Source organism: Python bivittatus, unplaced genomic scaffold (assembly GCF_059951505.1).
Source record: "Python bivittatus isolate LINGU-HERP-01145 unplaced genomic scaffold, Pbiv_v1 ctg000140_np1212, whole genome shotgun sequence".
Lineage (NCBI taxonomy): Eukaryota > Metazoa > Chordata > Lepidosauria > Squamata > Pythonidae > Python > Python bivittatus.
The window spans coordinates 863,064-888,415 of NW_028277043.1; the positions used below are offsets into that span (position 1 = coordinate 863,064).

General features: G+C 43.8%; 2 protein-coding genes across 9 annotated transcripts in view; both read right to left on the reverse strand.

Annotated features, from left to right (window-relative positions):
- Nucleotides 1–2,192, reverse strand: part of AKAP13 (A-kinase anchoring protein 13) — a 234,008-nt gene extending 231,816 nt beyond the window's left edge. For 7 of the 8 annotated variants that reach the window (XM_088136396.1, XM_088136402.1, XM_088136401.1 and 4 more), the window contains exon 1: nt 2,037–2,085. The gene's annotated coding sequence lies outside the window, so the exon portion shown is untranslated. Of the gene's footprint in view, nt 1–2,036 lie in introns of all 8 variants that reach the window. The other variant, XM_088136399.1, reaches the window with a different exon arrangement.
- Nucleotides 2,193–10,729: 8,537 nt separating this feature from the next.
- The window catches only part of PLEKHO2 (pleckstrin homology domain containing O2), a 32,086-nt gene continuing 17,463 nt past the window's right edge, over nt 10,730–25,352 (reverse strand). The window contains exons 4-6 of the mRNA XM_007423559.3: nt 21,096–21,200; nt 17,552–17,650; nt 10,730–16,209 (exon numbers count right to left, since the gene is read on the reverse strand). Coding sequence (XP_007423621.2) covers nt 15,052–16,209; nt 17,552–17,650; nt 21,096–21,200 — 1,362 coding nt within the window. The 3' untranslated portion in view covers nt 10,730–15,051. The remainder of the gene's footprint in view (nt 16,210–17,551; nt 17,651–21,095; nt 21,201–25,352) is intronic.

Consider the following 25,352-nt stretch of genomic DNA (forward strand, 5'->3'; position numbering starts at 1 on the left):
GTCCCTTTGCAAAAATGCCCCTCCTGATTTTCATGCCACACTTGCTTTCTTCTCAACAGTCCTAGGGAAGAAGAGAAGGAACCTTTCTTTCATTGTTAGAAGGAAACCATCGGAAGGCCTTCTTTGTTGCTACTCTTGCAAATCACCCAGAAACCTCCCCAACTGTTTGCTACAAGAAAAGACGAGCAATAACTGACCAAGTAGGAAACCATCTTCACCCAACATCCTCTGGAGACTTTGAGATTGGTGTTCCCAAATTCTTTTGGCCTTGCTGCTTGAGAACTCTGGGAATTATAATCCTAAAGCAGGATGAACTAACAGGCAATCAAAAGCCCCATCGGAAAGAGAGACAGAGAAGCGGAACAGAGGGAGTGAAAACAAAAGTTAAAAGAGAGCGAGAGAGACTCGACCTGGGCTCATTTTAAAGGCCTCCTGTTCTAAGGAAGGGATAAGAGATTAGAAAGGCTCATCGTAATTCCTCTGTACTCCCCCACCCTCCAAAAATATCCTTTAGAACAAAGTTTCCTGAATCCACCCACAACCATTTAAAAGGCTACTTTTCAAGAGCTGAATGTACAATGTTGCATGTCTAATGAAGTGCTTGAGGCCCAGATGTTGCAAAGCAGGGAGACTGCACGCTAAACAGAAAATTAAAATAAAATAGATAAAATAAATAGGAGAGAGCAAGAGAGAGGGAGAGAGGAGAGGGGAAAAACAATCTTTCTATAGGACACCCTTGAAAAGGAGAGAAATGCTAGGCAGGACAGGTGGCAGGAGGGTTTCAACCACCAGGGCCCCCCAGCAAACATTTAATCTCCCAGACCATTCTCTGCCTCCAGGAATTCCACAGTTCTGCCACATGTGTGGCTCAGCATGGAGTGGGACTCCACGGGTCGGGTCGGAGTAGAACAGCTTTAAGTAGTCTCTTTGAAAAGTTGCATATGCAAACTATTTGGCAGGGAAGCTAAGTCTGGGCTCAAGCAGAGTTACTCAGGGTTGCACAGCACAAGAAGAGCCAAAGAGCCTTCTCCCAACACACACACACACACACACACACACACACACACACACAGCTTTGAGGCTCTTGGGTCCTATGTGCCCTACAGAGGCACACCAACTTCATCACACACCTCATCCAAAAGAAAGGGAATTTTTAAAAAAGTTGCAAATCTCCAATATTCAGGATTTAAGCTTAAGCGAGGGGGGGGCGGGGGAGAAAGCCAGACCTTTGCTGCTTCGTGAAAGAAAAGTTTCTTGGGGGGAGAGCATCGGAAGCCCCTCCCTCTTTCTTCTGCAAGAAAGAAGTCACCCCGACTTCCTCAAGGGCCTCCACAGTTCTGCAAGTCTTTGCAATGTAGCCACGTTCAAAAAAAGGGGGGGGCTTTAACTTCGGAGCAGCCAGCCCTAGTTGGGAACGCAGAAGACTTTCGGGGGGCGCGGACGACGAGGGTCTCTCCAGTGCCCACAATCAAAGCCTTCTCCCCTTAGAGAAGCTTCGCTCTGACATTTAGGGGAGAGGGTCCCCTCTCCTTCCTCCTCTTCTCTTCCGCGCCCCCCACCACCACCACTGCCAGCCCGGGACCACTTCGCAAATGTTCCACGTTAAAAGGAAAGGCTGCAAATTGAAAGCAGCCATTTACAGCGCTAACGTGCCGCCCTTCCGAAGTCCCCTTGGCAGCCAGACGACCCCTCCTCCCTCCCATCGGACGCCCCCCGCGCCCGCAGGCCAGGCAGAAGTCCGAGCCTCCCCTCCTCGGCCAGGAGACCCCGATCCCCATCTCGGACTCCGGCGGCGAAACGCAGCACCGCCGGAGAAGCGTGGCCATCCCATCTGGGGCGGCTCTGGGAGCGAGCGAGCGAGCGCGCGGGGCGCCCGGGCTCCGGCGAAAGTTTCCCGAAGAGCCGGGGAAAAGTCTAGCCCGGCGGGGCTGCAGGATGGCAGGGCGCCCGCGAGTCCAGCTCCGACGCGGGGCGCCAGCCCCATCCGAAGTCTCCCCAGCGCCCCAGACGCGCGTCCCGGGTCTCCGCGCACTCACCGAGCCGCGGCGGGGAGGCGTCCTGGCCGTCTCGCCGCGGGACGGAAAGCCGGGCGAAGAGCTGCGCCTGGGGCATCCACGCGGAGCAGCGGCGGGGGGGAAATGGCTGCTCGCCGCGCCTGGGACGCCAGCGCTCTCGGGCTGCCCCCTCCCGCCGCGCCGAGCCAGCGAGCGAGCGAACGAGCGGGCGGGCGGCCTCCTCTCCAGCGCCGTGCGCCTGCGTCGAGGGGCCGCGGCGAAGATCGCGAAAGAAGAGAAGGGAGGCAAACTGGCGGAGGCAGCGGGCGCCTTGCTTCTCACGCTCCGGCAGGGACGGGAAAGGGTCCACGGGCGTCCCCTACCGGGGGGTGGCATGAACGCAGACAGCCCGCGAGGGAGCGCTGCCCATCGCGGTGGGTCAACTTGGTTTAAGAGCCCGCAGTCGGTTAGCTTTGCGCAACGGGGCCAGCCGGGAACCCAAAACACGCCCCTGGGTTCTCTCCTTGCGTTAAACCATCCTGTGCCTTTTTAATTTTTATTCTATTTTGTTTTTTTCATTACACTCCTCTTTTTCAGACTGTAAGGTGGTGCGCACGGATCTACCGCTAGACGGCAGTGAAGAGATTTGGAAGACATCACATGGCTTTGCTGCCATCCAGCGGGCTTTAAGATGGTTACAACTCGGTTTGCTGGGGGTGTAGTTCTTTTCCCCTCTTTTTATCCCCACAACAGTCCTGTGAGGTAGGTTGGCTGGAGACAGCAAGAGAGACTGGCCTAAAGTCATCCTCAGAGCTTCCAGGCCTTCCACTCCAAACTCCTAACCCCTGTAATACACCGTCTCTGCTCATTTTAGCTTGGTGTGTGTTGCAAAGCCAGCCACAATTGTGTGTTGCAAAGCCAGCCACAATGTTCTGTAAGCCACGGTTGATGTTTTGGTATGATGTGTGAACCCATCCAGTTTAGTAAGTAAAACATGGTTTACCAAGCCATGGTTTAGCATGATCTGCCAACCACATTAGGTTTTGTTAATATTTTAAGGGCATGTTTTCAACTGCAGATAGCAGTTTGGAAGTGTCTTTAGAAAAAGCTTTTCCTGGAGCCTTTGCCTCATTTATGGAATTTTTACAAGGGATATGTTGGCCGCTGACATTCATATGTTTTCTAGTAGCTGTTTCTATATTTTTACGACTGCAGAAAATCTGTTAGGACAAGAAGGAAGAGAAGCAGCCCTTCTGAATGTCAATGCAAGCAGTTTCCCATCCAGAAACACCCTGGAGAACCACAATATGTTAATGCAACACGCTATCCAGTTGTTTACTCAAGCTTGGTTTACCAGATTAATCCAACTGTTTGCATTTGCCCAACACATCAAACCAAACTTTATCCAGCCTATCAGGATTCACACAACACAGAGAACGTGGAAGACAGAGGGAATGGCCTTAAGGGACAGAACTGCTGCAGAGACAACGGTCAGATAAAAGAAACCTGAGTCTGGGGCAGGAATGTAATGTATATAAACATCTCAGACAAGGCTTCCCTGGTTCACGCGAAGATAAAGGGAGGCGCGTTCAGACTTGCAAGCTTCTGTAATTATAACCTTACAATAAAAGGAGCATTGGCCTACATGACCTAGTCTGATCTACCTTGAAGATCTGCTGAAGTTTTCCTAGTCTGATCTACTGTGAAGGACTGATATAGAGCCAGTCGCCTTTAGCTCAATGTGCTGTGAGAACCCAGCAAAATTAAAAACAAAATACATTCAGCAGAGTTCAGCTTTTTGCAAACATCTAATCTGAAGCTTCCATTCCTAGTCCTTGCAACCGATACCTTCAGCTTAGAAGAGAGGGAGAACTTCCACCCTTATTGAATGTTTCCAGGCTGTATAGGGTTTGCGAAATCAGTGGCTGTGTTGACACGACACAACTCATGTGTGAATTAAGCCAATGTGTTTGCACACTAGAGCCCTCTTCTTCAGACGCACAAAACTTTATCTTTGGTAGGCACGGGTGCAGGGAAACAGATATAAAAGCAGTCACGTGCCAGATGTGTCAGGCTGTGACATTGCAATGGCATATACATGATAAGCACAGTAATCATTCATAACAGCAGGAACCTGTAATAAAGTTGGCTTCCAGTCTGGGCCAAGTTAGCTTCTTGCAAGAGTAAAAACCCTGCTCTGAACTGGGTCCCCCACCTGCCCACCCCCATACAATCACCTCTGCAGATGACTTGTGTCTCAGGAATGTGATCCGAAATCGTCCTCTTCAGGCTGTTCCTGAAGAATGTTGGGCTTTCAAGCTGGTGGAATTCCAGCTGGTAGAATTCAAAAACAAGAAATCTTACACTTTTTTGGGGTGGGGGGGTGAGCTCTTCACAGGAGAAGATTGCTCAGCCTTACCGTTGCTAAAAGACCTGCTGATAATTAAGAACGATGCATGCATTTAGGGTAGAGTTTCTCAACCTTGGTGGCTTTCAGATGTGTGGACTTCAACTCCCAGAATTCCCCAGCCAGCATGGCTAGCTGGGGAATTCTGGAAGTTTGAACTCCACACATCTTAAAGCTGCCAAGGTTGAGAAACACTGATTTAGCGTCAAGTCTCTTTCAATTTGAGCTCAACTTCTGGTGACTTCATAGGCACATCTGCTGTACCTACTTTTCCACCAACAGGTCTGAAGCGATTTGGGAATTCTTAGTGGCCTCCCATCCAAGCTCTTACCCTGTTGAGCTTTTGACAAGGTCACCCAGCTGCTGGCACCTGTTGTGACGAAGGTCAAGTGTCCTGATGGAAGTTGACTCAGAATCACATCTCTTGAGACCTATGGGTTCATTCCTAAGTAGCTTTATCTAGGGTTATAGCTTTGCAGTGCTGTAGTAGACTGTAGAAGCCACAACTGGGTGTGCTTTCACACCAGCTAAGCCCAAATCTCACTGCTGCTTAATGTGATGTACGTTCAATCTGTGTGGAGTCCCATTGTGCTAAGCCACTTAACAAACCATGGCTTGTTGGCTAGGTTTACAGGACAGTGGCGGGGGTCATAGGACATTCTAAGCCAGAACCAAACAAACCACATTATGGCTTTATCCCAGTCACTGATATTTATTTCCTGATTAAACATATTTCTATCCCAAGGCAATGAAAATGACCCTCAGCAGCTTACCTAGGAAAAAAATACCATTTAAAACATACTCAGTACAAAAGATAAAAACCGACAATAGGATGCAACCAGACGTAAAAATGGAAGGAAAAAAAATAGTGACATCAAATCAGGATGAGGCTGGCTGAAATAGTTCCACCTTTATAAATGGTAACTTACAGTATTGCACAAACGAGGCCAAATGTGTTTTATTCAGCCCATGTCCTTTCGGTAGCATTTGGAAGAAGAGTTGCTTTCTTCAAAAACCCTTGATTATTCTGTGCAATGCCTATAAAAGGAGGCAGGCAGAACTCTGTATCTGCTGTCATTTAAATACCCTGTAGCTTTTCGCAGCCTGGCCTAGGGGGAAAATAACAAGTTTCCCATCCTGGCCTTAAATGCATTTTGTTTTTCAATACGGTGGCTCTTGTTATGTCACCTACATTCCAGCTTGGTGTTTCTCCCATATGTATGACTTTTCTCTAATATATCCAGCTGCTTTCCTCTGATCCATCTTAATTGTTTAGAATATCACATTTCCCTGCTGGAATTAAAAGCACACGTAGGCCTAGGTTTTTCCAAAGCACCAAATATATTTGTTGGAAATTATCTACTGATCCCAACCTACCTTAAACTATAATTGTATCTGATCATTTCAACCTGCTTTCCTGGACTTATTTTTTCACCTTCTCAGTTTATGAATAAACCTGTTCCTTTGCATATACTACTAACATCTTCCCGTAGAAGGTCTGAATCATACAGCCTTTGTACAAGAAAAAAATATCCATTAGAATGCAGGCATATGAAATTAATGGTTGGATTTCCAATCGATCAAGGGAAAATGTGTCTTATGCCCAGATGACTTGATGAAAAAAGGAAGCTGTTATATTTCTTACAAAGTGATAGAAATTACTTAAGACCCCAAACCAATGGTGTGTAGCTTGTACGCAGCCAAACGTGCCTTATTAGCTTATCAGGCCAACTCTGTGGAGCGTGGGGTGGACAACTCACCCATCCTAAACTTCAAAAAGTTGCCAGCTCCTGGCTTAGTGTGAGATAGGAGACCAGCCTGTTTGTTTCTGCAACAATAAAGTTCTCAGTTCAGAGTTGGATTTTTGTTATTTTTGCCATGTTAACACAAAATGACAAAAACAGAGCTAGAAAATCCAGTCCAGAAAGAAACATCATTTTACTCCTTAAATGTTGAACGTTCAGAAAATGTGATGCAAGATGGTGGACCTCGCCACCTAGTGGCCTTTCTGAGAATTACTTTGTTCCCATCCAACGAAGAGATTTTTAGGTGAATGCTCTTTTCAATATGGATTTTTAATTCGTTTAACATCGGTGGTGATGCAAAAGGGGGAAAGCACCCAATTTCTAGACCTGAATAGACCATGGCCTCTAACTCTTTGAAAGACGACATCCTATGTTCATTAAATATATATATATATATATATTAAGTTTTAAGAACAATAATAAGAATAGAAACTAAATTAGAACAGAACAAACGAAAAAGAAAGAACAGAAAAAACGAAAAGGGCAATAAGAAAAGAAAATAGAGGAAAGTAGAGAAAAAAGGAAGATATAAAGAAGTAGCTTCCGATATTCTTCCCAGCAGTTTTAAGTACAGTTATATTTTAACCTCTCTCTAAAGTTACAGTCACACCACTCTCTGAACCTAATTATTCTATTGTTTTCTGGGTTTTCATAATATCCCGAACCATTAAAAAAAAACCCTGAGTTCATGTAACACATTAAGTCACCAAAAAGCTAACCAGGTTTAAAATAACCAAGCTTAGTATGATGTGCAAACGCAGATGCTAGATTTGTAATTGACAAGACTAAGAGTCATTCTTCCCCCCAAATAGGTGGTTCCTCTTAATCCTGCCTCGAACTTTTGGTTCAGCGCTGCAGGGACCAACATCTCTTGGGAAGCACCAAGGACTGTAGCTGATCTTTTGGTTCACAATGAAGGTGTTCTTCTACCTTGCATCACAGTCTCTTCTGTTTTGGTACATGCCCACAGAAATAACAGGAGCTGGAGGGAGAGGGAAGTTTCAATAATCCTGCCTCCTTTTCTTCCCTGAGATGAGGTCTGCAAACTGATCACTGTAACCTGCCAGTCGCTGAACCTGCTTTTGGAAGAGACCAGGTCGGTCTTCGTTGCCCAGACCTCTGTTCCTGTGCTTGGTCCTCCTTCTGGGACCATCAGAGAGAATGTCAAAAGAGATGGAGGACATCCTTATATTTTCTTGCCCAGTTTGGAGTGGGACTTTGGTGAGATTAGGCCGTAGGCAGGCATCATTCATTGCTTAGGAGACATCAGATTCCTCGGTCCTCGGTTTTACTGCAAGAGTCAACTTAGCGCTCCCCAAAGCATAGTGTTTCAATATCCAGCCCTGTTTAATTTTCTGACTCATTTCTGAGTAGAAGCATGCAGGATTGTATGGAAGGTTGATCTGCACAGGGAAACTCCCCAAAATGCTGAAAAAACCCACATTTTATATTGATATTTCTATCATCCAGCTTATTTGTTTTACGTGTAATGATTTCTCTCCATGGAAATTATTTCTCTATCATATCTCTCACATGGCTTAGGCCTTCTCGCAGAGACTCTCCATCCCAGTTTGGCGTTTTTAAGGGTTTTCATTGTTTTTTTAATGACCACAGAGGAAACACTTCTGGCTACAGCCCTTACAAAGCCTATGGTCTGACTCCTCTCCTGTTCCCAATGTGGCATATTTATAGATCTTCAAAGAATTAGCAAGTACCTTTCCTGCCTGAATGTGAAGAGGAAGATGGGAAAGGAAACAAGCTTAAAACAAAATGCAGAGGAAGTAGTCAAATCCTTATGGCATTTTTTTTTTCAAGTCCCCAAAATAGACCATGTAGGTATATATTTGGTTTTCAACTCTCCTATTTAAAGGCTTGGGAAGTTACTGGCTGTTGTAAAAACAGAAGAGGTAGTAATGCAAAATGATTATAATTACCTTTTTAATATTATTACTATTTTATTAGAATTTTTGAATACCATAAAAATATAAAAAACCAAGGAAAAAATAAGAAAAAGATAGAAAAAAAGTACAAGGGAAAAAAAGAGAAAATATAGAATTATGATTTCTGACCTTCTATTGAATAGTTGCCGTCTTATTCGTTAACCGTTTTTAATCCCCAAATCCATAAATCATCAATTAGGTCCTTTGTTCTTTCAACAAAAAGTCCATATAAGGTTTCCAGTCTTTCAAAACAGCTTTATCATTTTTTTCCCTGACCCAGAATGACTATAACTTCCTGTTCCTGTTTGAACGATTCCCCTTTGAGTGCCAGAAAGGAGAACTGCTCTGAAACAAGGACGTCTTGCTTTCCACTCCCTACACCAGTGTTGTCCAAACTTGGCCACTTTAAGATGAGTGGACTTCAACTCCCAGGATTCCCCAGCCAGCTGGGGAATCCTGGGAGTTGAAGCTGGGTGGGGAATCCTGGGAGTTGAAGTCCACTCATCTTAAAGTGGCCAAGTTTGGACAACACTGTGCCAGAGCAAGAAGTTTCCACCGCTTACTTGGGCTTCTGCTCTGAAACAGCCCTGCAGCTCAGCTCCCCTATATTTTCTTTCTGCATTCCATCATTTACTTTGGTTGTCCATTGGTGAAAATAAGCTGATGATCTGGAAATAACAGGAAAATCAAATCAACCTTGAAAAGAAGGGGTGAAGTCACCAAGTCAAGCTTGCTTTGGGGTGACTTCACAGACGCATCATGTTTCTCCGTTCACCTCCAAGCAACCATAGGGAAGCAATATGTCATTGCCCCTTTCCAGGGTGTTCTTGACACATTCCACTCTAGCCTACAGACTCAGGATCTCCCGGGGGTCCTCCCATGTAAGCATTGAACAGATCTGACCAAGTTTAGGCTCCAAGTCCAGAAAAGGTTGGGCAGGTTTGCTATCTGCTGAGCCTAGTGTCCTCTAAGTGTTCTAGAATACAATTCCCATAGGTCCAAGCCAGCCTGGTTAATGATTCAGAATTATGGGAATTACTGTATTGTCTAAAATATGTGGAAGGCCCAGGTTGTCTTCTCCTGGTGAACTTCTCATCCAGCAACACTTTCCTAATGTTGTTAGCCATAGTTAGTGTTGCTGTCTGCTTGACCCAGGAAATTTAAGAATTTAGCTACACGGACCCTTCCATTCACCTTCAACCAGTCTGCAAATGCATGGCAAGGCTTGCAATAACAAACCACATGAATGTTAATCAGCTATAAAAATATATCACTGGACAAAGAGCCCTTTGGGATTCTGTCTACTACTGAAATCCTAGTATTTGGTCTAGGATATAAATGATGTATGTTTAGGTTCTGTTTGTTTATCAATGGTATTTGAAGGCACTGCCTTTACCATTTCCTCTTCCTCTGAAAGTTATGTTGATGTTGGCCAGTGCAATATTGGCTGTGTGATTTAACCCCCCCCCTTGGTTTATAGCTGAGCTGGGGGCCTTCCAGATAATAATCAACTGTAACTCCCACAAGCCTGTCCCACTGGCCATCCTGGCTTGGCTAACAAGAGCTGTAGTCCAAAACCTCTGGAAGACACCCACTTGCTTGTCCCTTCCTTTTGTCCATTGCATGAAGAGTCATTTCTGTTAGTCTAAATATTTAAATGCCAATTTCATTTCATTGGATGAGATTTACTTACATCCCTTGATTTAAACTGACTTTTGCTGGATCGGAAGAACCAGTTTCAGAAGGTATTTTCAATACATGAGAGAGATACACAGGAGAACAGTGCTGAAGAGAACAGCCAGATGGATTGCGCTCATTTAGGATTAAGGCAATTAAGTCCTTGGCCCAGAGTACAACTTTTATGTAAATTTGGATATCAGCATTTTGCTTGAGGTTGCTAGCGTTGGTACTTCTTGCTAGTTGAACAAGCAGTCAGTATTTCACTGCAGGCCTGTGCCTCCATCACCTTGGCAGTTTCTCTAAACCCTATGCCATTGCAAAGAACTGTGTGGTGATTTATCTTTTGACTAGCTGAAGTTGTTTGCTGCCCAATAAAATGTGAACTGTTAAGTTGCCTCACACCATATCAGACAATTGGATTTCCTAGCTCAGTACAACCCACATCAAACTTGGTGCCCACCAATCATGCTGGAAATTGGAGGTCTTCAGCATATCTGACACTTCTGGTTGGAGAAGGCTAGTGAATGGGGTTCAGCTTGGGTGTGAAACTCACCACATGGACCTACAAGAGTCCCTCTAGGCAAGTGAGGGGATAAGGGAGCTAGTGGTGTTCTTCTGGATGTGATGTCCCTCAGTTGTCACCTTCTTCGCTTACCTACTAGTCTCAGCCCAGCCCCTCTTCAGGAGGCTAGAACTGAACTAAAACTCTTACTTACCCAACCATTGTCCTTGATCATCCTCACTAGCATCAAAGCCATCATAGACTAATGGCCTCAGAGCATCCCATCACTTAGCAGTTGCTCTTCTTCAAAGATGACCTTCTCAATGCTGTAACGTGGCATGAGCTCCAGCAGTCTGGAGGGAACGTACTAACAAGTGGACTTTGATGGCAAATCAAATAACTGAGATGCTCGAAACAGCTTGTTAAAAATATATTTATATTTTAAGAAGTTCTCAGGGCTGGAAGAATCAGAGTGGGCGATTTTCAACCCGTGGGCTGACCACCTCAGTGACAAACAAGGTTGCAGCCTCTTTCTGGATAAATATTTTTGAAAGCTTTTTCACAACAAAATACTCAATCCATGCCAAAAGAAGTTTTCAGTTATTTACAGGACAGTGTAGAAAAAGAATTTAAAATACTATTAGTACAGACTGTACAATATTCTGCTCAGATCCGAGGGGGAAAGTACAAGAATGTCAAAGAATCCATAGTTACATTCTGGTTAAGATTGTTATAGAAGCGCCTTGAGAAAATATATCAGCTTTTCGGTGTTCATTAAATATATACAGGATAGGTGGATAAGCTTACGGATCTACAGATGCTGCTGGACCACAGCTCCAATGTTTGACCACTGGCTGTACTGGCCAGGAAGGGCAGAACCTGAAGCACAGCAACCTATGGAGAAATCCAGATTGTCTACCCTAACAGTCAGGGTTCCTTCCAAGTATTTCCTTCAGTGCTTACCTGGATAAATATAACCAATTCACACACTCCATAGCAGCAAATTTGGGTCTGCACCTCAGCACACATTTGCTTGGAAAGCTGCAAGCAATGCTAGCTTTCTGCTGAGTAAATCTAGTTTTGGTTCACCTAGGCATGAAGAACATTTCATCCATCTACTCTTCATGCTGGCTGAATGTACAAAATGTTGGAGGGGAAAGTACTGGGTTATGATAAGGCCAACATTTTAGCCTTTACGATACACAGGACCACAGTCCTCAATGGGTAAGCTGGCATGTGTAAACTGGGTTTGGTTGTCCTTTTTCTTTTCCAAACATATGTTTGTTACATTCATAACTGTACATTTTCAATACATGAGCCGTTACAGGTATATACTTAAAAAAGAAGTCTGTGAAATAGCCCTAAGCAAAATATCTATTTCCATATTTCCATATTATAAACAGCTAGTGCAAAACAACTGCATCTATTTTTTTTTTAAAAGAGAGGAATCCAGTTTTGCCCCTTATCTGAAAAACACAAAACTTGGCATGGTCACCTGATGTTGACTTGCATTAAGTAGAAGCTCCTGGCCAGCTGAGCCTATTGAGAAGAACAACAAGCAGGTAGGCAGATAGACATAATCAACTTCATCTTTGAAGAGAAATGGACCTTTTCTTCTGAGACCATCCTCACCTATTCAAACCAGAAAGGGCTTAGGTTCTGAAGATCCTCTTGCAAAATGCTGTCTAGGGAGCTCTAGCCTGCTAAGTGGGTCTGGAGCCAGAATTTACTGAGCAACAGTGATGAACATTTATAAGCTGTCCATGGGACCTCCCCACCACAGCCCTGTTGGGAAATTAATATGGGCAGCCCTGCCTGCAAATGCACCAGTGGAGTTGAAGACCACCCCAATTAGTGGCCTTGTTACAGAAGTGCGCTCTGGCAACTGCTCAGTGGTCCCAGGTGCTCAAAAGAGACCTGAAGCCAGGATTTCAGTTGCATGCAAACCATGGTTTTAAAAGCAAGGAAGGACATGTGAGACAGAATACAGAGCGCAACCCTACAGAGAAACGCTGACAGCGATCAACAGGAATGATGGCTTTCAATGGCCCCGTGATGGAGACTGTAAAAGCCATGAAGTGGCTTGTGGATGGGGGATGGTTTGCAGTTCAGCTGTGCAAAAGACTGACTTTGCAAGAAAATGTTATTTAAGAGGATGCTGGAAGACAGAGTTTTTGACTTGTCCTGAATCATCTGCATATAAAGGTTCATCCCTTGAGGCTGCAATCAGAAAAGGTGCACAGATCAATTTGATTCCATCACATTAAGTGATGGTTTGCTCCATCGTGGTTTGCTGAACAAACCATAACCAGCTGGCCTAATGCTAAGCCATAAATCAAGGAAGCCCAGTTGGCACCACTTAAAAGCCTTGAAGGCATTCCTAGAGCTTCTCCAACAGTTGCCACCAAATTGTAATTTTTAATAGGAGAAAAGAAAATAAACGTTAAATTCAGGGGGAATATTTATCACGCTGACTCTATTCAATTAATTTAAAATGTTCATCTAGTCCCAAACGCTTTGTCCTGACTCTGCCCCTTTTGGGCATGGCTCTCAGCCTCAAAAAGTTGTATCTGTCTGCCATAAGACATACCCCAGCGGTTAGGCTTCCCAATGGCAATAAACCATGGTTATTGTAACCATGGTTTGTTGAATAAACCACAACTGGCTGGGTTAACAGAACAGGCTAAGGCAAACAAACCATTGCATGCTTCAGTGCAATGTGCAAACCAGCTCTGAGATGTACCGGGAGAACATGCCTGGCCCTAATTGGACTGCCTTAAATAAAAGGAAGAAAGTTGCTTAAATAAAAGTTACTCATCTTCCCCCTTCACTTTTTCTGCCTTGCAGGAACAGTCCTCTGATGATTTCAGCAAGGTCTCCAGGGATCCTGTCTTCAGGAAGCCAACCCAGAGCAGAATCCACTAAGTGCCATTATTTCCATCCTGCCTGGATATGCAAATGTTTATTTCCAACTCCTTATTTCATAATTGGGTACCAATTTTATGCTCAGTCACATTTTTAAATGACTTCTGAAGGATAGGGAAATATTAGTCATAAGGTTTCCCAGTGGCAAAAATGTGGTCATCTCCAGAGTTAAAAAGCTATCGAAAAAGTCATCAGCTGAACTGAAAATGAGGGTCTTGGAAATGAAGCTTATTAATGGAAGCGAGTAAAAAGCGGCAACAATACATAGAGGGAGACTGTGCGTATGACCTCACCCTAAGCCATGGTCTGTTATGCTGACAAATATGCATTGGGCTTGATCTCCATGATGCACTTAGCCAGTTTATAAGCAACATTCAACAAAAACCAAAGGAACCATAGGAATATGTATTCCCAGCCTGTAATCTCAAAAATCATTTCCCCAAAGTTGATATTGTTACTAAGGTGAGTGCCACTGCATGGTGGAAAAGAAGGATGATACCCTCCACGGTGTGCGTGAGAGGCCTGAGCGTGTAAGTTTTGCATGAACTGGCCCTGTTCACACAGATTCTCCAATATATGCCATGCCTATTCTTCATACGAGTGGGAAGTCACCCTGGCAAAAAATTGAAGTTTTCCTTGGCTTCTTATTCCTTATGGCTTGCTCGAGAGTTTGATCAGGTTCACATGCTGTGCTAAGCTACGCTTTGCATAACCATCGTTCGTTGAATCAGCCACAACAGGTGAGCAACACACAACATAGTAAGCCAACACCAAGCAAGTAGGTGACGTGTGAACTAGGACAGTTTCCAAATCTGGTGCTGTAGTTCAATTTCATCCCTGGCAGGACAAGACTTAGATAGCCAAAGAAGAAACTGTCCAGTGCGACCATATTCTACATATTGAGAGCCTCACCAAAACATCACTGGCTGTCTTGGTGGTCAGTGTGCATGTTTCTGAGTGCAGGGCGTGCACACTGCCAACACTTGCAAGGATGCATGGCTTGGGAGAAATAAATAAAGCTGGAACGGGCATGCAGAAAGCCCTCTGCGACAGAGCCATTCAAGAAAAAGGAGAGTCAGAAAAAGAAAAAAAGGGGGGATCCCAAAGAAGAAAAAAGGGGTACCCAAGACCACCCCACCCACTGCTTGCTTCAGCCTTGCCTCCCACGTGCCCCCTGCATTAACCCTGAGTGAAAAAAAAGATTAGAAAGTGCTACAGCTTCATTCCCCACCCAACCTACTAAGGTCTCATCCTGCAGCTGATCTCTCTGCACGGTCTTTGCAAACTCATCCCAGAGAGAGCGAGCGAGAACAAAGCAGAAGGACAGGATCTCGGGCTGTGCAAAACTTTTCTAACTCGAAATATGCCAGGCTGCACTGGAATTTCAAAATTCCGGCTCCAACGTGATGTGTTCCTCGCTCAACATGGCATCACCCCAAACACAACGCCCTCATTCTGAACTGGGAAGAGGCTTCGATCAAGTTGGAAATGCTTCTCAAATGGTGGACGAGCTCGTTTCAAACTCAAACGGTACGTCTTCCCGTTACTGCTTGTCTTCCAAAAACAGACCTTTCCCTGAGGCCCTCTACCCCAAATCCCTCTCTAGCACACCCCACCCAGCAGGATCCAGCCCACAATCTGAGATTACAGAAGCGGCAGTGTAAAAGTAAGCAATGCTTAGTAAGACCCAGCTGCTGCCCTACCCACCCACTTTTAAAACACTGGTCTAGTAGCCTGGCAGAAATTGTGCTCCCTGGCTACATTTCAGCAAAGTCACAATTCAGAATTCAGTTCCTTCCTAGGGAGCGCTTCTCCTATAAACAGTCACTAGGTCCTTTGGGACTCCTTTCCGGAAATTGGTAGGTTCCCTTCTCAGTTCCCCTAAATCCTTCACCTCTTGCAAGACCTGGGTGGCTTGCCGGAGCTGTTCAGTTGCTTCGCTTAGCAGCTCCTCTGCATCTGCTGGGGGTCCCTCGCCCTTCTGGGCTTGCTTGAATCCTTCACACTGAACCTTCTGCAGTAGCTTTTCAGTTCGTTCCTTTTCATAAGCAATTTTCTTCTCCATCCGTACCACATGGAGAACAGACCCCTGCTGGAAATCTGGCCGCAGAAGAGGCTTTTTGGGTGATTCGGAAAGCAACTCCCCTAGAGAGGAGCTGCGAGGCTTGGTTGCTGGAGAACCTACCACAGGCTCTGATACGTCAGCCTGTTCTTCAGAAGGTAGGCTCAATCGCTCTTCCTTTGCTCCTTGCTCTGAGGAATGATCATTCTGCTCCTTCTCATCTTGGAAAGCAGGCTCAGTTGTTCTGTTGTCATCAATGCCATTGACTGCAAGGTTTGAGTCTTCATCAGGTTGCCAATCGCCTTCAGAAGTGTCTACCTCTGCGTTGTTCTCTTTGGAGCTGAAGGCGACTCTAAAAATCTTAGGAGGAGGAGTCGGCGGTTTGATGGTTTCCTTGTTTAATTCAGGGCTATTCTCTTCACTGCCAGCTGTTACCTGATTCTCAGTTTCAGCTTCATGAGGTTCAGGATGATCCCATGTTACCGTCATCTTGTCAGATAAAATCTTCGGAGGAGGTACTGGAGGAATGGTTTCCACAAAATCATCTTCTTCAAATGGAGCCCCATCAGAGTCTTCACTAGCGTCGTATTCTTCCTCTTCTGCATCACTTACTTCCACAGAGTTCATATTTTCACTGGGTGCTGCTACCTCCTTAAGAGGCTTAGCTGGAGGTACTGGGGGCTTCTTGACCTGTGGATCTTCTGGGGTAGAACTGGCACTTAGCTTCTCTGTAGGAGGCATGAGCACTTTTGCAGGAGGCATTGGAGGTTTATGAGTCTCCTTTGGAGGAGGAGTTTCAGCAGTTTCACTTGCCACTAGGATGCTGTTTGGAGGTCCACTGTCTGGAACATCTAAATCAAGCCTCAGGATCCCATCTGACATTGCACTAGCCACCTAGGTAGGAAAGCAAATTAGAGGGATCTCAGAATTAGTCCTCAAGCCCATAACTTTTAAAGAATTAAAGCTACTGACCAAACAAAAGAAATCTCAGCTTTAAAAACCCCTACCTGTCCTGCACAATTTCAGAGTGACTCCCATGCATGGTTGTTTGTTTTTTTAAGTATTACATTTTCGTTAACCAAATACATTCACAGCAGCTCAACCAATGGGCCCCATGGAGTACTCATATTTGGAATAGATGGAGCTGGAACATATCTTTATCCTTTGTTAGGGCTACCATATCAAGGCTGCCAAAAAAGAAAAAAGAAAAAAATCCAGATGACCGTCAGATGGCAATAACCTCTTGCTCTTTGCTGCCAGCTGGTGGTCATCTGGAGTTCTGCAGTCTAAATATGATCACATGCTTGCCAGAATTTTGACTTTGTTCCCTATGATTGACTTCTTGGGCCCACATCTTCTCTTCTTTTGAACCCTACAGTGGGTGGAATTCCTTGTAATTGGGCTGACAACTAGACTGTTGCTAGACCTTATCTTGTTTCATTTTTTGGGTGGTCGTTATTTTGCTTGGGGAAAACTTAGCAAGCTGAACTCCTCGCTGAGAATAGGGACGCTAAGCAAACAGGATAGTTGGTACATGAAAAGACTTGGTTCATGCTGTTTCCAAATTCATTGTTAACTATAAACCAGATGCAGTGCATGTATGCGTCTATACATATACAGGATATCTTCAGGGCCACCTTTCCCAGTAAAAGTCTCCCCAGGGACATTAGTCTTGCTTGGTATCACAACCATCAGAGTTCTAGATGGTGGTGACACAAAACAGGGACTTTTCTGTAGCTATATCCAGATTATGGAACTCTCTCTCCAGCACTAAGACGTTCATTCAGCTCCTCTGTTACCAGTTCTTCACCAGTTTGTAATGATTTCTTCTCAGCCTACTCCTTGTTCTGGATTTTAATATTTAATCATGATTTTATTTAGGAAGTTGAATTATTGGGCTTCTTTGATATGACACTTTGGTTAAAAAGCAGCTAAGAAAGACCAATGTCAGTAAAGAACAAATGATTTATATTGAGGCGGCAACCTCAGTTGAAATAATCCATGGACGCATCCAGATGGTATGTAGGATTATTTCAAATAATCATACAAGCCGCAAATCCAATCTAAGATCAAAATTAGCTGGGGATGGATAATGTGACCCTTCCCTCTTGTGACAAGAAATAGCAGTACCAAAGAACACAAAGTATAGATAGGAATATTGCTGTCAAGATGATAAAGGGGCATTCTGATAAACTTATATAAAAATCATGTTGGATGGTGGTGACCCAACAATTACCTCTTTCAGATGGCTTCTGGTTGGTGGACGACGACCCTGAGCTATCTTGGCTCTGCCTCGAGTTACGTGATCCAGAGAAAGACTTTCATCAACTTTTACCTTCAAGCAGGAGAGAAAATTGAAAAAGGCATTACTCTTGTTTTAATTAATTTAATTCTTGAATGACTCAAAACAAACACCTTACAGTTCAGCCTTCTCAAACTGAAAAATATACAAGAGGTTGAATAATTCCTTCACACATTAATCTATTCAACCCATCAAGCCCTAACATGCTTTTGGCTTCATATAATGTGAAAACCTAGCCCACTATGGTTGATTACGTAAACCCAGATCATTCACTGAAACAAGCCAGAGATTGGCTTGACTTATATATTTTGCCAATCCATAAACCTTGGTTTACAAGCCACAATGGTTGTATTTTCACTAAGGAAAGACTAAATCAAATGGACAACACTGTGAATCAACTTTTGTAAACTTAAATTCAACTCTGTTGAGATTTGTGATTAACAAACTAATCCAGGAAGTACATACCACAGTTGGAGATATATTGCCAAATAAGGGCTATCGTCCCAATGTTATAAGACTTGGCTCAATCTCTGAACCGCAAGCCAACCAAACAGAATGGATTCATACAACATGTTCAGCCACTGAAATGCCTAACTGAGCTTGGTATGTTGTATGCATGTCGCCACTAGGACTTTCACTGAGCTAGGTAAGTGTGTCAAGCAAATACTGCCAACATCAATGATACCAGGTGGCAAGACTGAATATAAGCATCTGCTTCAATGTTGTGCCATGATCCTCTGTCGTTGGACTTGCAAAACAATGTGCTTTCTTCCTTTCTTGTCCGTGCTGAAAATTGATGGATTATGCATGAAGCAACTCCAATGTCAACGAAGAGCAGGGCCCAATTATCTTCTGGTGTACATCTGTGTAATCTTACAAGCTTGCAGAAGGAAAATCTGGCCTGTAGGTCCCTTCTTAGCCCTCTTTCGCGATTCCTTTCATAGAATTGGTTTTTTTAATGGCGCCCCCAAAGCATTACTTGTTTTGGAAAAGTCCTCAGCATGACTTGCATTGGAAATGTGTTCACCTAGGAGACAGTCCTCTTTGGATGCTGTCACCAAAGGACAGGTCAAGTTCATTAGTGTGCATGCCAGCAAAAAAAAAAATAATAATAATATATATATATATATATATATAATAATAATAAAAAATAATATATATATGCCCAGACTTGATAATGTGGTAACTCAGGGCATCCTCAGCTACAAATTCTCTGGCTCTATCCTAGTTGCAGACAGCAAGACCACAGATACCACTAAGGCTGCCAATATCACCCAATGACACGATTCTTCCAATTTCTCCTTCCCGTGTAACATGAGCCACAATCGGCTCAAATCCTGCCTTCCTCTTCTCTCCAGCTTAGATTTGCAAGGCAAATGCAATTAGTTTGCTGTTCCCAGCTGGCCCCACGTCCAATTTGGCACACTGCCTGCAGAGCTCAATTTGAAAGACAGCAATCTCTCAATAATCTGACACTCAATAACAATCCGGTTCTTCTGGAAGGAGGCAGAACAAGCAACCTTCTTGCAGAGATCATAAAAATGGGAGAGAGCAGACGCCCAACTCAAGTGAGTCTGAGGAACCAATTCCCCTCTCAGCAGAAAAGGAGACCCAGAATGCTTTAGTCAGACCACCCTTGGGTTTAAATGGCAAAGCCAAAAGGAGAAAGAATACAAGAAAGAGACAGGGGGAGGGGGAAGGAAGCAGGCTCAGAAAGTTCATTCAGAGTTGACATTCCATTGCCAAAATCATTTGTAGTCCAGGCCATGAAGGACCAATCAAAGCAGTTGCTCCTCTGGCCAAAATAAACCATCTCCCTTGGATACCCCGAACACACAACAGCACAACTCTACTGGCTAATGCAACTGCTGGCTTTCAGCAGAGGGAGGCTAAATACACTTAATCAGGAGGCAAACACTGCATTGGATAAGAGCACATCTCACGTGGGTAGGACTTAGATGGCCTATTTTTCCTGCTTTTTGGGGGGTGGGATTATGGAAAACGTTTGGGGGGGGGTCATGTTTCGGTCTATTCTAGAGCCGCCTCTACAGTCTTTGGTGTTGCCCATGTTAAAATTGTACTGATGATTTTTAGCAATCATGGTGATCCCCCAGGGGTTGCATGAAGTGCTATACTGAACTTAAGAAGAGTTTATGAAGGAAGAAAAAGACAGAGGATTGACCTTCACAGTCTGGACAGGATTCAAGCTAGAAAAGCCAATGAGCCACACCAGCTCTGCTGCACGTGTCCAGATGGCCTGCCAGATCTCTTGTCACTTCCATCATCCTTGACATTGCCTTCCCTTTCCCCACTGTAATGCTTTCCAGATGCCTTAGATTTCCACCTGCCCCTGAAGGTCAGGGGTTGAAGTCCAGAACCTCTGTTAGGCACCAAGGTGGAAAAGACTGCTCCAGAACTTCACTCCTCTAATCCAGTCCTCTATAACATGTTTGGCTTCTGCAGCATATGTCTGCCATAAGTCAATGCAGAAAGGTAGTTCCCTGAAGCCAGGAAGTCTGAAAAGCCACAGAACCACAATTTCATTTCAGGCACCCATATATGTCTCACCCATGGTTCTCTTTTACAGTCACCAATTTTCTCAGCCTCCCCTTTTTAGCTCTTATTTCTTTTGGCTGATTTTCTTTAGCCTCTGTCTCTTTCTACCCATATGTGAATAAATTTTGGCTTGAGGGCTGCAACCTTCAGTCTCCTCCTTAGCTTCTATATGCAGAGCACACTCTCTGGTCATCCAGCCTTTAAGAGGGCAAAAGGAGCTGCTGATTTTCAAACAATTAAATGAAAAGAGAAATATGTTTGGTTTAGGAAAATGTACGAGTTTTATGAAAATATATACTGGGTTTTGGGAAATATATTTGCTTTAAGAGAAAACAATAATAGAAGGGATCTTCATGTGCCTACCTTTTACTCTGGACACATCCATGTTTGGCTTTGACTGTACTTACTTTGCCTATCTAAATTCAGCCCTTGACATATTCTCCAAACCTCTCTTTCAGCCCTTGACCTGAAGAAGCCTGTACACACATGCTGGATACCAGAAGGAGGGAGGCTGGTACCCTATATGCTGGACTACAACTCCCATCAACCCTAGTCAGCATGGCCAGTGAAAAGGGAGTATAGGAACAACTGTGTAAAACATCTGGAGAACACTCACTTGCCTATTCCTGCTTTGCTTTATTCCCCAAATACATAACAAGTAGAACTTTTCCATCATTAGAACATGAGTTGTATCATATCACCTAGTTCTCTACAAGTTGGAGTACCATCACACCTTTCCACAACTTTCTTGATCCTTGTGGCTCTTTCCTTGTGGCTCTTTCTACAATTTTATTGATCCTTATGGCTCAATATACTTCCCATCCTGGGCTTATATAATGAATTGGGAATGGAAGAAGCCTTTACATCAACTTACAGCAAAGTAAGGAGTAACCTGAAGCTAAGAGTCAGAATGGCAACTGACCTCATCAAATATCTTATTCTTTCCTCGGTTGATGCCATCGTTGAGTGCTTTCATCCAGAGTTCCTTTTCTTCTGTGGTTGATGCTTGGAATTTGATATCTTGCACCTGAGCAGAAAAAAAACAGGTAGAGAGTTTGCCTAAAAGCAATTCAGATTTCACTAAAAAAAATAATTCCTTGCAATACCAGCTAGTGCTATCCAGTTTCCCTCAAGAAAAGATTTGCTTATGATGTAGATAATGGCTGGAGAACAGATCTGAAACAACCCAGATGTAAGATACTGGGCATGGCTTGGTGAACCAATTATCTACCTCCCTACCTACCAGGAGTGGAAGACTTGTGCCCTTCCCCCAAGCCACGTCTGATCAAAGCAGATGAAAACTAAGGTATGGGGTATATTTTTGCCATTGTAAGGCAAGAAATACATAAGAACTGTGGTGTAACCCCTAAAATAGGCTTAAACTAGCCATTTTAAAAAAAGTATTAAGACTCCCCAACCCCAGAAAAATAAAAAATAAAATCTTGACTATGTCTGCTTAGGTCACCCCTCCATCCACTGTGGTTCTCAGCCTGCAAAAGGTTGTCCAATGCAGACAAGATCAAGGATGGACATCTTAATGTTTATTTGCTGCCAGAAGAGAGCTTTGCAGTGAACAAGGTTGGGTTGGTCACACCCACTGTGGCCAAGATAGTGTCACAATTTGAGGGAATTTATTTTTCCTGAGTTTTTAAGGAGTCTGAGGCTATTCTTTATGCGAAACCTTTTTTTAAGATGCAAAGCACCACCTTTTTACATGTGTAGTAAACATGGGGAAGCAATGTCCCTGATCTTTGGAAACACTGGAGGATATTGAACTTTTGGAAAGATGCAAACATTGAAACTCTGTAAAACTGAGATTTGGAAGTTGCAGATCACTTCCTCTATTACCGTCCAGCTTTCTCCACCCAGTACCACCCACATGCTTGAAAGAGAAAGTCATAACACATCTGGAGAGTCCCAAACTAGGGAGAGCTGCTGCAGGCCACCTGCCAAGTATTTGCTGGTTCATGAGATTCTTGAAAGAAAGTGGTGGAGTCAATGGACATTTATAATTTAAACACATTTATACCCCTCTTTTCTGTTAAAAGGAAACTCAAAGGCAATTAACAGCTGTTAAAATCAATGGTTTGGATTCCATGAATGAGGAAGAGGTTTATAGAATGGGATTTTGTTTCTCCTCCCCCCTGCCCCAGCCTCTGTAGCTCATCTTTCCCAATAAAATACTCTTAGAGATTGTGAGAATGGTGCAGGATGCGGAACAAGGTGTTTCAGGAGAAGCAAACTCTGTCTTCCCTCTTGAATTCAAGCCAATAACCAAAACGCACAGCAACGTCACCCACAGCAGAACATCAGAGATGGTCAGTAAACCAAGCAATGTAAAAACAACTGATCTTGCAAAAATCACTCATGGAAGAAATGTTCCAGTACAGCAGCTGCACTGGCCCCAAATCATCTTCACTGAGACTGTTATCATCATCATCGTCACCAAAAGGGGATCAACCAAAATATGTCAAGGCAAAGCAGCTTCCTGTGAACTTTGCAGGAATAGCAATGAACCACCAGAGAGAGAGAGATCAAAGCATGTTTCATGAAATAGGGAGTTCCAATGCTCAGGCACAGGTTCAATCCAGCAATGTGGTCCTCTGTCTTTGAAGCATTGAAAAGAATTTGAAGCATGCCATGTTAGGCAGCAGTAAGCAACTTATAGTCCCCCAAAGCCTCAGGTATGGCCTCAAAAATTTCTTAAAGTTATTATCAAATGTTATCATGTTCAAAGGGGAAATTATGTACATGACTAATGGGTAATACTGATTGCATTCACATTTAATATTAAGCAATACAAAATGGAACTACTAACTATAATCATTTTACTTTATTCTACATTTGTTAAACCCCACCTTGATTATCATGTATATTTCTGGTTACCATTTTTATAGAAAAATTCAGACAAACTGGAGTAGGTTCTGGGAAGGGCAAAGAGGAGGACCTGAAGATTCAAAACCAACTCCTCTAAAGAGAGTTGGAAGGATCTGGGCATGCTTAGCCTTGAGAAAAGAGAACTATGATTGCATTTTTCAGATCTGATCTCTCTTGTTCAAAAATGCAGGACATGGAATAATGGATTTAAGCTGCAGGAAGGCAGATTCTGACTGATTATTAGGAGAAACTTAATAACAACAGCAATTCCACAGTGGAACTAAGTACCCAGCAAAGTGGTGAGCTTCTGTTTGCTAGATACATTCAAGGAGAAAGTAGACAGCCATCTTTCACTTATGCTTTAATTTGGATTCCCACACTGAGCAAGGGGCCCAGTGTGTCAGGCCTAGCCCAAGGAACTCCAAGAGACCATGTAAATTCAGTCCAGCTATGTTTATTAGCTACAACCTCTAGCAAGAATCTTCCCAGACTGAAACCCCAGTTTCCAAAGTCAGCCAGCCACAACAGTATGAATTCCTCAGGGAGGTGCCAGTCTCATCCTCTTGTTCTTCCCACGCTGTTCTGGCGAGCTAAGAAAATGTTTATCTCCCTGAGCCTGGCCTTCACAATTCCACTCCATCACACAATGGCCCCTTTCAACAATGTGATGTTAGGATTCTATAAATGAAGTCAACTTTGATTTTTGCCATGGCCCAACCCAAGTTTTGGAGTATATGCACTCAAAGGCCAGAACAAGTTATGCAACCTTGAATTTGGAGAAGGCAGAGCTAGATAGACCAATGATTAGAGTAAAGCAACTTCCTTCCTCCTTCAATTTTTATTATTTTTTTTATTTTTTATTTTTTTGCTGCAGCTGCTGCAAGGGAGGAGTTAGCAGCAGCCTGACTGGAAATAGAGAAGCCAAAGTTGTTGGATGAGCATCTGCTCCGTCCCAGCTCCCAAACAACTGAACCGGAGTCACCCTTATTAACAAAGTCACATACAATAGCGCCTCTACTGAACACCAGAGGCAGTTTTACAGTCATTTAAACTCTAAGCAGAGTCCCAATTGATCAAACTTCCTTTTGGCCACAAGAAGTTGCTGGCTGGAAAACAGGGCAGAGGGGGGAATGGGAGGATCACACTCAGTTTGTTTGGACAAAGGGGAAAAGAGAGAGAGAAATATCTTGGTGCATTCCCAAGTAAGCATGCTTTCTCCATGAAGTCAGGATAGCGTATTCTCTCTCCATAATCAGGAATGAGTCTGTCTGAACAATCAGGCTTTTGCCCTCACTGTAGACTTTGATCATTAAAGAGTTGTGTCACTGGTTCATTCTATTATGATCTTCCATTATTGGATTATCTGTTCTTGGCTGCCTGGTTGAATGCAGTTATACAATCCAGGGAGGAGGCTGCAAATAGCATAGTCCAGAAGGTGAAAGCAAAGTAACTGAGATGTCCAAAAAAAAAGGGGGGAGAACTTCAGAAAAGGCCTTACAAAGGTTCACGCTCTTCTGTCTATCCAAGATATGTCTCCCCAGGAGAAGGCCACATCTGAAGATGAGTATGACCTTCCTGATACAGCATAGACACATCTCTGAACAGAGGCTTGGAAGACATAGTTCCAGCCTCGGTATTCCACAAGGCTGTTTCAGTCCCAGGGGTGGAAGCCTAAAGACGTAGCATCAGATTTAAGGAACAGCTCCTTATGAGCAAAGATTTATCACAGATGTATATCCTGACCTTCACAGAGAATTAATGGGACAGATTGCAAAATGAAGATTAAAAACAGAAAGATCAAGATGATACTGTAAAGCTAAAGGCAGGCAGGCAAGCAGAAGGTCCTGGTGAGCCACCCAGGTTTATTATATAGAAGGTGGGTGCTATATAAGTCTTTTTAAATAAATAAATATTATGCATGTTGGAAGCTTGATGTAACTTCTGCAGAATAATGCTGGTTGTCAACCCAGCTGCCAGATTCCCAGCAAAGACAAGTGGATAATGGACGGAAAGGAAATAAAAGAAGCCTTTCCATGCACAGAGGTCACCTGTTTCAGTTCTTACATTTTATGTAGAGATGTCTCTTTCTCTACCCTTTTGCCATTAGATGGAATAAGATAGGAACCGAGGGCAGGTGGATTTGCACATCCAAAAGCATGGAAGCTGTATCTCTCTCAAACATACTTTTGGATGTCCATCATCCTTTAGTATTATTTGTTTGAAAAATTCATAGCACACACTGCTACCTAAAAGCTGCCCAAAACACCTTACAGTGCTGAAATAACAACAGATGGCCCCTATG